Raw genomic sequence first — 17,252 nt, 5'->3', positions numbered from 1 at the left:
AGGACAAAGCAGAAACAACGAGAATAAATAACTGTAAGAGCTAGATATTAGTTTGCTGAAGAGATTTAGGAATGCGATTCTCCTGACTCAGGAGATAACAGTTAAAATAGTTCTGAAATCCTCCTATTTAGAAGGGTTGAATTTTCCCAATTCTGACAGTTTACTGCAGCATTTTCTGAATAACAAGCATGATACCAGTTGTCAGATCTTCAAGAGAATGCATTCTACCACTTATTGCATAGTGTGGCTCTCTGAAAGGCACCAGTACGATGCCATGCTGCAAAACTCAACCTGCTGCAAAACAGCTCTGTTGTCATCTTTCTCAAGAAATTTGCAAGAGGAAAATGAAGATGATTTCCCGCTGGGATTTGCTGCTGTGACCAACCGTACAAATCACTAGACTTTTTAATTGCTATCCAGTCTTCTCAATGAATTAGAAATGCACTCTGTCAGTCACTGCTGTTGCTACCCAGCAAATGCGATTTCCCCTCTCTGCACAGGCAGGAAGGTGGGCTGTCTGCCACTTAAGTGCTTTGTTTTTCTTTTTTTCCCTTGCTTTTAAGTGATCTGTCTTTGCCCATAGTGGTGAGAAGGAAAGAGGAAGTCCAAATGTGTTCTGTCCTAAGCATGAGGGTGTGAATCTAGTCTGAATTTTGTATTTGTCTGAATAACAATGGAATCTAGTAATGAACCTAGCATTGCAGTGAGTTATTCTCAAAGTAAGTCTGATTAAGAGCTTTACTGCTGCTTAAAATGAAACAGCCTGAAGACTAGAAAATATAGTTCTTTGTATAATACTCCTGCTGTGACTAGTCTTTATATTGCTGTCTCCAGGGAATCTTGCATTTGCTGCAGGCTGAGCCTGGTAGGCAGCTTGTTGTTGAACTAAGTCCTTAAATAGGTAGCCAGTACTTGCAATTTTTTTGCTGGTGAATTTCAAATGATGTTCTAGGAAGATCAAATTAACTAGCAAGGATCCTTTTAACAGGGTAATTATTACATCAGCAAGTGGTGAACTCAATGAATGTGAATAGATCTGGCTTGCATCAACAAAGAAGAGATGTTAACAGTGCTACCAGGTGATTCTAAATGCACCTTGGTGTGAAAGGCTTTAGACAACACAACAGTTGATCAGCAGCAGCACTTTAGCTTCTTTGCCTACAAAAGTTGCATTCAACTCTAAATATTTCAACTTTACAACAGCACTGCAAATGGTAACTGACTTTTTTTCATTCTGCTGGACAGAAGCTCAAAGTGAGAAGAGCAGGATGTGTTGCACGTTATTACTAAGGTACAAGTGGTAGAAAGGGCTGTGAGTGTGTAAGACTTGTTTCTTAATGGCTATGTATTTTGTTCTGTCCTAGAGAAGGGGCCTGATCCTACATGAAACAGATCACAATGTTTAACAGCTCACAAATTCAAACACAGGTTTGCATGTTTGGGAAATTTTAAAATATGTTCGTTGTTAAATGAGTACATCTTTCAGGGGATAAATATGTCGTTGCTTATTAGTCTAATAAGCATATGACTGCTGTGGTGGCGGAAGGAAGACTTTAATGCATTCCTAAACAGATTCTTTATTTTTAGATAGCTGAAGTCCTCGGTAAAACTGGGGCTGCTTAATATAGGAAATTACCTTAATTAGGTCACTTCCTGTTTGTGAGATTTTTCTTGTTAACATGCTTTTCTGATCTCATTAAAAGTGGATGCAGAAATCTGTAGAAATGCCATTTTGAGTGAGCATATGATTCTGGGATGGATTTTCAAAACTTACTTATCTTTTGAGCTAAGCCCAACAGGGTCATTGGTCTTAAATTGATGTAAAGTGTTCCTGGAAGAAATGAATCACATCTCATGCTATTCACCCCAAACACAGAAGTAAATGCATGACAAAAAGCCTTTTTTTTTTTTTTTTTTGACCTTGACACCTTGACACTAAATAGGCCAAATGATTCCATGGTATTTAGTGGTGCTTCATGAAATTTGAAGCTCAAGTCAGAATTCTTTTGTCTAGATGGCACTGCTCACATTTGACAGGACAATTTTCTTTCTTATTAGATTGTACATCTGAGTCAGGACACTTAAAAATAATAAAATACTATAAAATGACAACACTTAAAATCTGCCCTCCCTCAACTTCTAACGCAATGTAGCAGGAAATAAAAATTACAAAATTACAAATTTGTTTTATATATATATATATATATATATATATATATAAATTTTCTTGTATGTGTTCTGACAGGTAGAAATATAAAGGCAAGTACCTCTGTAGAAAATGACTAGGTGACAAACAGGTCTTTGGGCATTTTCTCATGTTTTTAATATGTCTATTTATTTGTAAAGTTTAGATTATTCAGACTATGCAGATCCTAAGAGACAGTCTTTTTTTTGTGACATTTCATGGTGTTTTGTAGTTTTTATACTGAAAATCTAGCCAGAAATGGGGTAACACTCAGTGAAGCTTTTCCTAACTTTTCTGAATGAGCAGTGTTTAGATGTCATGGTAACAGGAGGAATTTGTTATGCCCATTCCCTTGAATATCTGCAGTTGTTGCTGCTGAAGCTGCTGCTATGCACAGTGATCATAACATTCATCTCAGCTGTAGCCCAAACACTAAAGTAGGGCTAAATGCTTCTATGCTTCCTCTGTTCCATTGGGATAGGCTTATCCTTCTATCTGAATACAGGCAAGTACATACATTAGCAAAGTGCCACCAAAGGTTATAATCAACTTTGTTAGTGTGCCAAACCTTCCTTGCTACTACCAACTATGACTACAAAATCCCTGCAAATAATATAGTAGGGAACTGGCCAAAAACCCACACAATCCAATGGGATACAAAATGTCCCACTTCTATGATATTTTTTTTTCTTCAGAAGTTTCCCCTACAGTTTAGGAGAAATTATTAATCTCTTAGTGGAAGAGATGAGTTGTGCTCAAAGTGAGTTTCACCATACAAATAGGCCCTTCTGAACCAGCTGAAACTGGTCTTGAGTCAATCACGGTGCTTACTGCTCTTCCAACGGAGCCTGGGGTTCCTCTTTCAGTGGCAAAGCAACACACTCTTTCATTTCGGCGTCCTGCTCAGCGGTACCATGAGTAGTGGCTTCGTAAGGCTCACATGGGCAACAGCCAACTTCTCCCTTCCTGCTCTTTTGCAGAATAGTAGTGCGAAAGTCTAACGTTATCACTGCCAAGCGATACAGTTGTAGGATCACAACTAAGATATTCTTAGCTGTAAAAAACACCAGCATCTGGTTGAATATTCGAAAATGGCCCATCAGGATTGAACGCACAATGAAGAAGGGACCATCCTGTATGAACAAGCTCACCCCGATGTTCCACAGCTCTGAGCTATACCTGCACAGCAGCAGGCTAGGGATCTGCCTGCTCGATGCAGTTGGTTTGCAGCCAATATGCTGTACTGGAAATAAAACATACATGTTAAAACAGCTCTCTTAGAACTTGGCTAGGATTGAGCTAAAGGGAAGCTTTTAGGTAGCTTGGATTATAAGTGCATTCAAGTGTGAACAATTCAATGTAAAGCATATCCCATTTCTGGGATCTTAAGTTAAGCAGGCATTTACATAATCTGTCAAAAAGAATCAAAGCCCATTTCCCCTTTTCTGTCTCACAAAGCTATCAGTATCAAAACTAGAAGTTCACTTAATTTTTCTACAACAACTTTCCCAGATACTTTTCTGTTAAATCAATGTGCTAAGCTAACATGCATTGTTAAGAAAGAAAAAACACCTTGAATGGGAACACTTCAGCTGGTTCCATGCTAAGACCTTGCTTGTAAGAGATTCAGTTGCAGACTGTTGCCTTCTCCTTGTGTTATAATAAGTTTATGTCATGTTTGGTGAGAGGCAGTATCAAGCATTATTGTCAGGAAGAAGCCGTAGTCCCTGCTTGCCTTGTAAGACTTAAACTCTCAGTCTTCTGGACAGCAAATTGCATGCAACTACTGGAACCTGTGTGGATGCACAGGTCTTTATCTACAGAAGCAGTGGTGGGCTAGAATGCTTTTGGTGGCATCTAGAGAAGGGTCATCAGACAGCTTTGTGTGTGGTAGGTATGGCTGCATGTTATGAAAATTCATGAAGCTAAACTAACCTATTTCTCTGGCGATGGGATTACATTAGTATAAAACCAGTAGTTACTGTGATGTGGTACCAACCACCAAGTAGCACAGCTAACCACAATAACTCATTTGTTTGAGGTAGCATGGGGAAAAGGAAAAAAAGATGAGACTTAAGAGCGGAGAATGAGCTGTAGAAGGGGAAACACTTGTTCTGAACCCAGTAGGCAAAGCTTCACCAGCAGCAGGTAATTTTTAATAGCTCATGCGTTCTTAATAGTCTTAACTTCATTGCTGTAGTTTTATATAGCATCAATGAATTGCTTTTTTAGGTCACAGTTACATGCAAGTAAACAGTCTGATGTCTGAATGAAAAGTAGTATTTGTGCAGCTGTATAGTTAACTAAAATAAACTGCACCCATAGTCAACATGTTAAGAATTAAGTTATTGAGCACCAGTTAAATGTAACTATAGCAGAAAAATAGGCGGAAAAGCAACAGCCAGAGGGAAAAAAAAGCACAACGCACATTTTGCTTTATTTAAATTAATGCAGGGTTTCTTTAAGTAACATTTGAATTTATTTGGGTATGTGTAGTAGTTGTTTTTTTTTTTAACTTTGTGCATCTTTAAGAGAATATATTTTACAGTAACAAAAAAAATTATCTGTGATAAATTGCAATATTATTTTTTCAGAAGGTGATAGGTGAGCTGAAGTACTGAAATATTTTCCTACCTTCAAAATTGAAATCAAAGCCTAGTGCTGTCCACAAAAAGAGAGCTAATTAAAAATTTCAGGAATCATTTTTCATTATTAATTTATTCGTTCATTACTTTAGGTGTGTCAACCTAGTAGTCATCAGTTTTATAGAAGATGGTGGTGTGGGTAACTTATCTTCAGACTGATACAGTTTACTTGCAAACTTGTTGATATTGGAGGCCAAAAGGGTTGAAATAAATAGATTTTTATTATCTCCTTTGACCTAAGGAAGCCTTTCTGCCTGCAGGCAAATACCAGCCCAAGTTAGCTGAATGTTGGGCCTTTTAGTTTAGAATAAGAATATACAGTCCCAACACAGCACAGTCTTGCAAGTTCCCTGTGATCAGGTAGCGTGTCCAGTGGTAACCCCTTGAGAGCCTGCGGCATCTATGTGTAGGCTGTGTTGTTCCCTGTGGCTGATATTTGCCTATTTCTCTGTGGGATCCAGTAGTCTCCCCACATTGGAATCATGATAGATTCCATGGCCAGATCTAACCCAGGAGCTAAAAGAATGAAATTTACAGCAGTAACAGGCAACTAGAGCAACGCTTCAGTACTGCAGTTGCACTTTTTCTGGAAGCAGTATTTTATCCGGAAGACAGAAGTTAGCCAGAAACAAATGCTTCTTCGAAAGAGACCACAATAGGTCTTCAGAAAGTGTCACTATCTTTGTCATATGAATTGCTCTTCAGCAGAAGCCCTGGATATCGCCTGTAGCCTGTGCACAATCACAAGACATGCCAGCAAAACCTTAAAGCACATGTTCTTATTTCTTGTCTGTAAGTACTAACCTGCAAGATCAAGTGGAAACTGTAACATACTCCAGGTCCATACAGCGAGAATTGCATTTATGAGAATATAATTCTTCCTATGGGAGGAGAAAAAGTAGTAACAGTGAAAAAGCGGTTTCCTTTTGTGTTAACAAAAATGTTTTCTGTAGTATTTAGAATGTCATTTAAAGGGAGGTTGAGCTAAACAGTGATAAATGCGTGTTTCCAAGTGATACTAGTAATACTGAGGAGAACAGGCACTTTTTGGTGTGGAATTTTTGCTGCTTAGTTCACACGTTCCAGCTGTGCAATTACACTAAATTCCTGATGTTGATGTTATAAGTATATGGAAATATCTCTACTTTGATCTACAGTGTCTATCTTTACCCTTAATACCATATGTAATGATTACATATTCCCTGCAAGCCTGAAGCTTCTCTTCCTGGTCGGAAGGACTTGTTTCCCTCCTATAAAGCCTTTTCTGCGATACTGAAACATAAAATAAAAAAAAGAATAGGGTCTGCAGGAGAACCTTTTCTGTGATTCTTTCACCTTGTGATAGGTGTTCACAATTCAGCTCTCACTGCTATGAGAGGGAGGTGGGCTTACATTCTCTGGGAGAGAGCGCAATGTTGAAAATTCACAGCAGAACTAGGCTGTTCCCTTTCTTCTTACTTTTGAACACTGTTGTTCTATTGTGAAGAAGAAACTACAAATGAAGTAATCAAAGAATCAACTTGGATAATGAGTCACTAAAGCAAATTTGAGTTACTTCCATGTCAGGCTAAAACAATTCATTAACCTGAGAAGTTCTGTATGTAGCCAGAGTTTCAGCTGCTGTAGCTTTCCGACCTGATGCCACATGGCAGTTATGCTAGTTTTTTGGCTTTTTGTACCCTTTTGTTGTGATGAATGTGATGTGTTTCTCTGCTAGCAATGGATGAGTAATATCTGACAAAGCTCATCAGACTGCTAAGTCTTTTACAGCAGAAAGAAGACAGTAGGAAAGCAGAGCCCTTGATTGTAGCCTTCTGTTATCGGAGGGAATACAGTTTTAGTGGTCTGGATGCCACAGACAGCAAAAACAAAGCTTCAAACTGAACAAATCTCTTTTGTAATGTGCAAATTATTTATGTCGGCAAATATTCCTTACCGCACATCCTCAATGTCCAGGGTTTCACTAGCAAATTCAAGTATATCTGCTGCTGTTCCTACAAACATGAGAAGCAGCTGGGACAACTGGTCCCGGGTGATTTCAACCCCAATGGGGAGAAGCCATCTCCCAACTACTAGAAGTAGTAGAAAGGTCTGGTGGAGAGCCAGGGTCCATACAGTCTCACAGATTGTGGAGAGCTGATTCACAAAGACTTTAGCCTGTTTAAAACACAACAGTAGTAACATGCTGTAACTTCAGGAGACTTAGCTTAAAGATGGCATTAATCCTTCAGCCTGCCTTTGATCTCCTTCACGTAGCATTAGAGGAAATAATTTCTATGTGGTGGGTATAATTTGAAAAAGGCATGTTAATAACATTTTTGGATAACGAGTACTGATTCTTTCTCCATACTTTTTTTTTCCTATTGTCATTTTTTAGCTATTATTATTTGCAGAATCGTCATCCAGACATAATAAATTCAGTTAGGTTTTGAGGAGAACAGTATGAGACTTCCTACCAACAAGTGTTAGTACTTGGTGACATGCTGGCCACTTTTACCATATGGCTTTGTGTAAGCCACATTTTCTTTTGGTCACTATTTAAAGAGATTGCCCGTATAGATATGACAGTCCTCTCCAATTGCTTTTTCCCAACATTTCACAAGTTCACTGATAGGAACAGGAAAAAGTGTCCCACCTACCGTCCGAATGATGTGGTGATCTATTCTCTCGCTTCCCTCACTGATCTCTGGAGACTGACTGATATCTTGATTGGTGACATTCAACTGAACAGCTTCAGGCTCATTACTGCAATACTGTTGTGAACAAAACCATTACATAAGCATTAATATCGTGCACAGGCAGCAGATGCGTTCTATGGCTGAAAGAGGCCTGCAGTCTTGATGTGAGATGTGTTGGTAGGCCCTGGGGAAGCTGCAGGATTGTTCTGCAGAAGCAGATGTAAATTCAAAGGCTGATGGAGCAGGTCATACCGTTTTCTGCTAAAACTGCACTCTGCAGCTCTCTTCAACGGGCTGCCGGGTTTCCTACGTTGTCTCTTTCTGCCTAGAATGGTACAGTAGGTAGAACTCGCTCAGTCTGCTATCTTATGCTTATGATCAGAGGCTCTGTATCCAAACTTGTTTTCCAAGTATCTGTTTTAAGCTTCTACTGTCCAAAATAAGTTCTCTAAAAATGCAATTGTTTTCTTCTGTGATTTCCCTCAAGGCTGCAATTAATAGAGCTGAGCTGTGGGGGCATTTGGGTTGTATTTTCCCTCTTCCTTTCCCTGCAACTTTGCCTATTTTGCAGGAAGTTCATAATGTAAGAGATGAGATTCAGGAATAACTAGAAGAAATGGGTCTGTAATGTTGCCTGCCCCTGCAGAGTACAAAAATTGGTGCTTTAGTTTTTGTAGGCGTTGGATCCTGTGGGAAAGTAAATGTTGGCTAAAGCACACTGCTGGGTGCAGCGCAGTGACTCAGCAGTGGGAAGTGCATTGCTTTCTGCCTTTGTCCAGCAGAAGCTCTTGGGGTAGCTGGGGCCTGGCTCCTAACATCTGTCTTCATAACAGCCTTTAGCATTTCACTGTAATAAAAAAGGAGTAATTAGAAAATTAAACCAGGCTGTCACGAAAGACTTCTATCCCCCTTTACTTGTGCCAGAGAACGCCAAAAAACTCCACTGGGCCCCCCACCATTTTATTGCACAAGGAGTGATTTTCTGCAACAATTGGAATGTTTGCGTGCATACTAAGCAGCTCTATTCAGCATAATGCCTGCCAATAGATGGGCAACATTTTCCAGCAAATGTCAGAGCCTAAAAAACTTCAGATCCCCTTTTACTTTGTCTCTGATGATACTGCTCATATCTGAGCAAGTGCTGCTTCTTGCCTGACATTGTAGATAAATGGAGCAACTTCCTGTGGCCTGAAAAATCTGGAAAAAAGTCAATGCCTGTTCTTTTGGAATTGGTGATAACAGCTCTGAAACTGAATACATGGCTTATTGCACAATGGGTGTGACAGCACTGGAAGATTGTCACCAAGATGTTGGGGAAATATTTCCATTTGGGGAAGGGAGGTCTTGAAATTCTGGCCGTGGACACAGGGACAGACAGGATCTGGGGTTCTGCCTATCTGCTGCCTTTTGGGGCTGATCTCCCAGGTTGTCCCTACAGGTTGCTCCTGCACAGCCTGCTGTGGGCTTGTTTTGTTATCTAGCTGTGCATAGGCATAGAGAATGGTTAAAAAAAATAAGTTGACTTTATTTATGTTTTTCATAGGCTCCTAATATGCAATTTTTGAAACCATTCCTGACTTGATGGGGGATGCATGGCTCCAAGAACGTTGACCAAACAGTGTTCCTTAGAGCCAGATCTGAACTGCTCTGCCTGCAGGCTGGAAATGGAGAACTGCATCTGCAGAGTCAGGTATTTAAATCGACCTCTAATTTTAATTTCAGTAGGTTCCTCTCTTCTTTTGATTTGTTCCTCTGAATATTTATTAAGTGGTGATTGTGGTGGTGATTCACTTGAAAGTTAGGAAAAGAACCTTTATTTTACATCATGTATATGCATGTAAATAGGCCTGTTGGTGCCAGGCATATCTGCCTAGCTAATTATGTATGCACAGTGACTTAATGGGAATGTGACAAGGAATAAGCCAGTACTAAGCTTCATAGGCAGATGAACATGGTTTACCTTCTTAGTTCTACAGCCTTGTTACTCATAGATGTCCGGATGTGCATGTAGCTGAACAAAAGTGCTTAATGTTTATTGTGCAAAAATAGAAGAGGAAGAAATTGTACACATCTTACAGAAATTCTAGTAGGTTTACTTCTTTTGTTTCTTATGAAATGAAGCTGATATTCCTCTGATCTATAAAACATCATCAAAGTGGAAACTGTTTTGCATGACATATTTTCTCAGTGCCCAGCTTGCAAAGATCTTGCTGGGGGTGCAGGGGGACCCCCTGAAATACTGAACTAATCCAGCAATTTTCTATTTGCTTCTTATTCAGTGCCAGATAGAAATGAGGTCAGCTAAAACTTTTTGCAGCAGACCCAGCACTGAGGTGATAAAATTGCTGCTGGAATAGCAGGGTAGAGTGCCCTCAGCCCTGTTACCATGTGGAAGCTGACAGCCCCTGCTAAGCAACAGGTACCCCTCGCTCTGCATCGCTGGAAGCAGTGTGGCCGTCACTATGGCAACACACATGATGTCAAATTCAGTATTGTGACTTTGCTTCATTTTGCTTCGACTAGAAAGCTGAAATGTAACATAGGGAGAAAGGATTGCTTAAGCTGTCTTCCCAATTGAGGAATACAACGAGTGTGGGAAGGGAGAAATGATGCATAGTATCTCTTTTGGAAGAGTGATACAGTGGAATTTTAGCTGGTAAGAGAATCCCATGTTTGAATGAGGCTGAGGGAATGAACAGGAAAATTGGTTATTTCCTTAGTGGTTAAATGTATTTAAAGGTTTACCAAGTATCCATCTTACTTTTGAGCAGGACACTTGCGTGAATACTGTCCTGGCAGTCAGGTAACCTCTGCAAAAGATGGTCAGCTGTTTCGCTGTGGTAGTAATATACAAGGTATTTGAAAAGCTATGAGGCATTTGTTCATCTGAAGTCTTATGCATTTGAGGAATTATTATTGTTTCTTAATGGAATAAATGGTTTTAATTTTCTTGCTGCTCTGTTTTGCTGACAGCAATTTCTTTTGCTCAGTATGATTTAATTTATTTTATGGAGTCTCCCAAAGATGCATTTCATCCCCAAATGCTTCACTGCGAAGCAGTACTTTTTATACAGTCAGTATTCCACTTTGAATGGCACTACTTCTGTCCAGTACTCGGAGGCAGACTTGTCTCAGTCTTCAGGAGAAACTGTGCATTAGCACATGCCTGAAGTAACAGCACCAGCACAAGCAGTTGATGTTTCTGCTTAGGTTTTCAACAAGAGATCAAAGTTCTGTTGCCTCAAAGACCACAAACTGTTCTGATAGTGTGTGTACAAAAAAAGTATGGAGCCATTCTGGTATTATTTTCATAAGGAACACTTCAGCACAACTTTCACCAGAAGATATAATACATTATCTGGGTGCTGTTTGATATTGTTACGAGGGCTGCTCCTTGTCTAGTAGTGCTGCTTTTGAATCTGTCTGATGGTGCATTTCTAGAACTCTCTATCCTATTTTTCCAGGTATAAACTAAGCTGTTAACTTGATATACTCCCTCTTTAATTCATAGTAACAGTATATCAGTAAGAACAAAATATGCCATGTTCTAACATCATTTTGGGAAATAAACTGCTGCCTCTGACTACAGAATTAGCCTGTTTTGTGGACCAGATTTAACTATGACAGATGTTCTCAATATCCATGTTACCTGTCTGTGACTGTTTAAGGAGATTCGGCAAAACAAGATGACAATAAATTCCTGCTGCTGTATTTAGAAAAAGCCTCAGGCATTTTCAGTGTAAACACAATTTTGAATATTTGATTACACTTCTGGGGGCTCTAACAATATTTCAAAAGAGAAAATAAGGGACTGTGTCTCCTTAGTCTAATTAATGTATCATCTTCTATCACTTTCTCTTTCGCTCCTACCAGGTCATTTTCTGCTAAGGTTGTATAAAAATCCTGGGGCATGCAAAAATCCCCTTTTACACTGCATGGAAGGAAGTTCTATGGGGACTTGCAATCAGCTGGCACGGGGGAAGGACTCACATGCTCGGCATGGGCTGTTGACTTTGTCTTCATCCTAACTGGTGACCTCAGTTGCCAGAGGAATCACTGCCTTTAAAATTGCTGCCACACATTTGGATCCTGAAGTGGAATCCAGACTCCCCTTCCCAGATCATTGTATAGCACAGAGAAATTAGCACAACAGCTAATTTGTGGTGGGAATCTGTGAATATTCTTCTAGTTTGAAGTATACATGAGGTAATTTAAGAGCCTTTTAATTAATAGTTACCGCAATTTTGGCTTGCTTGGAGTTTGCCTGTAAATGCATAAAACTCTTATTTTATTTTACAAAGGCCTCTAAAGCAATGAAATTCTTTTACCATCCTGAGCAAGATTCAAGCTGATAACCTGGGGCTGAAATGCTGTATTTCATACTTCTAGTCTTCAGTTTCTCAGCCAAATACAAATAGTCTCAATTTAGCTAGGAAAGAGATTCATTACTTGATATTAGGAAATGCACAGTTGTCCATAGTCCCAGCCAGTCTGGGAGTCCTACCAGCATAAAATGGAAAACTGGATCAAGGTCTGGCATTTATACCTAAATCCAAACCATCAGATAATCAATTTCAAGCCAGTCCATCATGTTGCATAATAAATACCTGTGTCCCATGGTGAATTTCCAGTAGCCATAATGATGGTACTATGCAAATCAGATACAAAAAGATTGCTGGAGAAAACCTGCAAAGGAAAAGATAGCTTGGTATTATATCACATTGTAAATATCTTGTATTCTCCATTATTATCTCAGTTGGACCTGGAGAATTCTACTTACATTACAGTTCACATTGGGCTATAACTGCAAATAAGAGTTGCAATTCTTGCTGAATTCTCACACTGTCAATGTAATGAATTATACTTTTTTTTTTTTGTAAGCCTAAGATCATATATAGTTTATTTAAAATCTCTTCTCAAAAACTACCCAAGTATTTTAGCTGTTTGTATTTCCATCATGTATTTCCATCCATTCTCACTATTTAAAACAAACTAACAACAAAAAAAGTCTAACTGATGTGATCTTTTAGATTTGAGGAAGGATGAATCATAGAATCACTTGAGTTGGAAGGGACCTATAAGGGTCATCTGCTCCAAATCCCCTACAGTGAGCATGGATGTCTACATGTCATGTAGACATGTCTCCTTCTCTGGAGATGTTCAAGACCTGCCTGGATGCCTACCTGTGCGACCTACTGTAGGGAACCTGCTTTGGCAGGGGGGTTGGACTCAATGATCTCTGGAGGTCCCTTCCAACCCCTACAATTCTGTGATTCTGTGATTCTGTGATCTAGAGTTGTTCCACTGGATAGTGCCGGGATGAAGGCTGTTGATTAGGATCCTGGTGACACAGAAAAGTTGGAAACGACTTTGCTGAAGACATTTCTTTAGTTAGGTTTTTTCAGTGCGGACTAAAATGATTTATGAAGGCCTTGCCCTTCTTCCCCTACTTGTGCTGGCAACTGTCTAATCTTTTTAGGATTTCTTTCTCCAGTTCCTTTTTCTTGTTGCTCTCTTCTATAACTTGTGATGGCGAAGCTTTATCATCTAAAGCTTCTTGAACTGAGTTTATTCAGGCATGAGGGTGGTGAGACACTGGAACAGGTTGCCCAGTGAGGTTGTGAATGCCCCCTTCCTTGGAGGCACTTAAGGCCAGGCTGGATAGGACTGCAAACAACCTATTCTAGTGGGAGGTGTTCCTGCATATAGCAGGAGGTTGGAACTAGATGATCTTAAAGGTCCCTTCCAACCCAAGCCATTCTATGATTGTATGTTTTCCTATGAAACATATGACTTTATTTTTTCATTTTGCAATTCTTATCATTTTGGATTACGAATGAGGCTGTCCAATGCCAGCCCTGCCATAGTATGGAGCGAGCATCACAGCGATGCTTCCGAGAGTGACAGCAGCCTCTGCACCACATGTACATCTCAGGCAGAACAGTGAGGACAGCTTCAGGACACTTGTTTGGTTCCATCTGTCTTGTCAACAGCACACATGGCAGTGAACTTAAATTGCTTATAATTGTGTTTTGGTCAAATTAGTTGGATCTATTATTAGCTCACATCTGGAATGTACCTTTATTTCTGTAATAATGACTTTTTCAGAGGAGATTGTTTTGAGGAAGAAAAACAACCAAAAATCCAGCTGCTTAGGAAAATCATTTGTTTGCTGAACTGCTCCGAAAAGTTTCAGTTAATCCCTCTATATAAGGTGGTCTTGAGCTGTTATGTGTTGTTTGCTTTTTATAGTTGGTTTGTATTTCCTTTTTTACATTTTGGTTGTTCTTGGGGTTAGAAGGTGTGCTTGAGTGTTTGTTTGTTTTCCTCTTCCTGAAGTTAGTGATTCTGTGGGGTTTTAGCCTAGTTATTTTGGGAGAGAACACACTTCTCAATTGAATGGGAGGACTATTTTATTTTACTATTTCCTATAGGACTTGAGCACATGAGAAATCCATCCAGCTGGCAAGTTAGCAGTGCTGAGCTAATGATAGCAGATCTGGCCAGGAAAGTTCAGGAGCTTTAACCCTGCCTTTCTTTCAGAAGGAACACTGTAGAGCAAATATTACTTGGCCAGGCACACAATATTACTCTCTCCAAATGCTCTATTTAATTATTTCTGCTGATCTAATAAGCAACTGTCTTTTCTGAATAGCGTATGGAGAGCATGCGAGGCTTGTGAAGGCAGGGGAGTTCTGTGGTAGAGTCTGTCCTTTGCTTGCATTAGTAGACAAACATGGAGGCATTTCTATAAATGCAGTTGATGTTTTTGGTTCTGAGTGTGGGTGTCTGCAGAGCAAGAAAGTTATCCTGTTGTGATTAGATGCTCTTCATTTGTCTGCAGTTCTCACCTACAACATCATTTACTATGCTTCGCAAAGTGCTGGACTATGTCCATTTTCCTTCTAGACAAATTTAGCCCAGACTTCTAGCACACGTTCATTGAAAAGAATCTGCTTTCTGTATGGTTGTTTGTTTTTTTTGGTTGTCCAAAAATGGGTTTAGCGAGTGTGCCTTCAAGAAGTGTCTGCTGCCTCTTCCTCACCCTAGTGAACAGGGTCTGTTCACTCTGCCTGTGATTTACACATGTGCTCTGCTGTTAAATTTTCCTGTATTCCAGAAAGAATCACTGCTTTTATTACATTTAAATTTAGATATAGAACACTTTTGAGAATTGTCATACAACATTGCTTCTGTTATAATGCGTTTCACAGGCTGCAATAGACAGAAATATAAGGTCATGGAAATTGCTAGGGTTTTTTGTTTTTTTTTTTGTTTTTTAACTTGAATTTGTCCCAGGGACACTGGGATAAAGGACCTGCGGTTTGAGATTTTTACAAAGAAAAGGTCCTAATGAAACCTGGACAATTAGTTACGTGCCCACTTCCCTTTCACCAACCATTTGTTTTTGGCTGACTGACTGTGCTGATGAACTGTAGATGTCTGCAGTCATTCCTTACATACGTGTAAAAACGTATAAAAAGAGCTTGGGCAAATTCTGCTATGACTAACTTATTTTGCTCATTTCCCAGGCAGTCTTTCCTGCATGAAGACTTCCCTCTGGAATAGCCTCTTACATTCAAATCCAAACACTTAAACGACTCTTACTGTAAGAGTTCTTGCTGCTCATCTTTTATTTGATGCTGAGCTTTTTGTTCATGCACTAGCATGGAAATAGCACTGTTGTGGGTAGCAGTCCCAGGGAATGCAGTCCCAGGGAATGAGATGCCTGCCAGCAAATGGCTGGCTGGGTGAGAGGTGTGGGGCCCCTGGCATCTATCTCACTGCCTGTGCTCCTGACTGGCTGTGGCATTGTGGTGCCCAGTGACCCTGCCAGAGAATGCGTGCCCCCATTTCCCCTGCACCCTGGATTGGCAGCTCCAGAACACAAAGCTTTTGGCTGCAGCAAAGTTCCTTCTTCTTTCAGCTGTTGGTGCACACTCACTATTGTACAAAGAGTGGTTCCCAACTCATCTATTGCAAAGCTGCCCCTCCTGAAAGCCCTCTGGGTTTGGCCACAGGCTAGCCAGGACTTCACCACTTTTTTACCACCCCAGGTTCAGCAGCAGGGAGACTGCAGCTCCCTGAAACTGTGGCAGAAAGGAAGCCAGGGCAGCTCCGCTCACAGGCAGCAGCCCCTCATCTGCAGCAGAGTACATGCAAAGAAGCAAGAGGGGCTCCGTCGGAGCCAGCAGGATATGCTCACCATTTGTAGCCTCTGCCTTGCTTAAACTTGAGCGTGAGCCCTGTCTCCAGGCAAAGCAGAAGATTGAGCAGTGCCAGCAGCCAGTACTTGGGTTCTTTCTTCACTTCAGTCACTCTCCAGACCCCGATGAGGGAGTGCAACACGAACAGCAGGCGAGTAACAAGAGCGTTGAGCAGAACCATCAGCTCCATCCCGGCCCAGTCCCTCTCCACTCTCCCCAGACGCAGGCCCAGTGCCTGTTAGGAGCACAGAGAAGCTGCCCTGGGAATCACGGCAAAGCCTGCACAACGCAGGCACGCAGCTCTTTCCTCTCCCATCTCCACAAAGGGGCCCATTATAACAAAAAAGAAACGGTATTGCCCCTCCCCCAGACTTCCTGAAAACTTTTTGGAGAGAAGAAAAAAAAAGAAGCTCACGCTTCCAAGCTGTGGTGCTTTGCAGTGCTCTGTGCAGCTCTGACCGCACTGAGCAGGAAAGGTTTCTGCATGTCCCCTCTCTATCATCTCAGGGACTGAAGGCCAGGGAAACTGCAGTCTCGCCCAGTTCCCATTTCCTTCCCAGCTCTGTTCTTATTTCCTATATTTCCAGCAAAGAGACAAAACGTAAGAAACACTATTAATGTGAATCTTCCTTGCTAAAACTTCCACTGCATTGCTGATGCTGCAAAAACCTCCTTACTCTCCCCTCCCCACAAAAGCTTTACTTCGTATTTGGAAACTTTTGAAATCGTTCATTTAACAGTGCAATACAGAAAGCAGAGGCTATGTATTTCAATATTGGAATCCCTGTGTGCAGACACATGGGTGTGGAGATTAGTGTTGAGCCGATTGATTGATTAAATTTCAGCACTGCTTAGCTTTTTTAACTTGCATTGGCTTTAATTTAACTAATGTATTGAATAATCTTCAACCTGCTTCAGGATGAAGAAGCAGCCCAAGTGTGAGGAATTCCATAAATCAGACTGAAATCTGGGCTAACACCAGTGTTACCCAATAAGCCAATAGAGTCAGACACAAAAGGCACATTTGAGTTTGACTGTTAAGTCAGATACCTCTGGAATGAGCTTTAGTACCTTCTGGAGCAACGGTTTGTAACTTACAGAGTACAGTAAGAGTTGCCTCGACATTTCTTATGGTACTTACATTTTTATTTGAATTTACACTTCTGAAACTAAAATGTCACCTGGATGAGAATTGTTACCTGCTCCGTTTTTGTGTATGTTTCCTGCCAAAGCACTGAAGTTGAGATATGCTATTGTAAAATACCAAAGCAGATTGGAAGACACGGAACCTACTATGACCCTCCAAAGGCCTAACTTCCTCACTTATTTAAAAGCATTGTTCTACTTTAAAGATAATGACATGTTTGTCTGAAAGTTGTGATCCTTCTAAGATGAAATTTTCCTCAGAGGTTTCTCATAGTGAAGCCAAGCCACTTCTCCACAAACTGCTCCCACCAATGCCATCCAGCCAATATCCATGGGGCTGAAGGATATAGGAGAGTAGAATCATGAAAAATAACCCTGCCCAGAAAAAGGA

The 17,252-nt window shown here is 40.5% G+C and overlaps 1 protein-coding gene across 1 annotated transcript; it reads right to left on the bottom strand.

The window, feature by feature from the left end:
* Positions 1-2,232: 2,232 nt before the first annotated feature.
* TMEM26 (transmembrane protein 26) lies at positions 2,233-16,163 on the bottom strand. The gene is made up of 6 exons (XM_042818413.1): positions 15,715-16,163; positions 12,116-12,194; positions 7,470-7,583; positions 6,767-6,987; positions 5,635-5,711; positions 2,233-3,428 (listed from the first exon to the last, which is right to left on the bottom strand). The coding sequence occupies exons 1-6, from the start codon at positions 15,903-15,905 to the stop codon at positions 3,013-3,015; spliced, it is 1,098 nt and encodes a 365-aa protein (XP_042674347.1). The 5' UTR covers positions 15,906-16,163; the 3' UTR covers positions 2,233-3,012.
* Positions 16,164-17,252: the final 1,089 nt, after the last annotated feature.

The sequence above is a fragment of the Centrocercus urophasianus genome, unplaced genomic scaffold (genome assembly GCF_019232065.1).
Source record: "Centrocercus urophasianus isolate 14NV4802_14NV808 unplaced genomic scaffold, USGS_Curo_1.0 seq_17, whole genome shotgun sequence".
Taxonomy (NCBI): Eukaryota; Metazoa; Chordata; class Aves; order Galliformes; family Phasianidae; genus Centrocercus; species Centrocercus urophasianus.
Note: the sequence above shows the minus strand (reverse complement) of the source record. Positions and strands in the feature narration are given on the sequence as shown.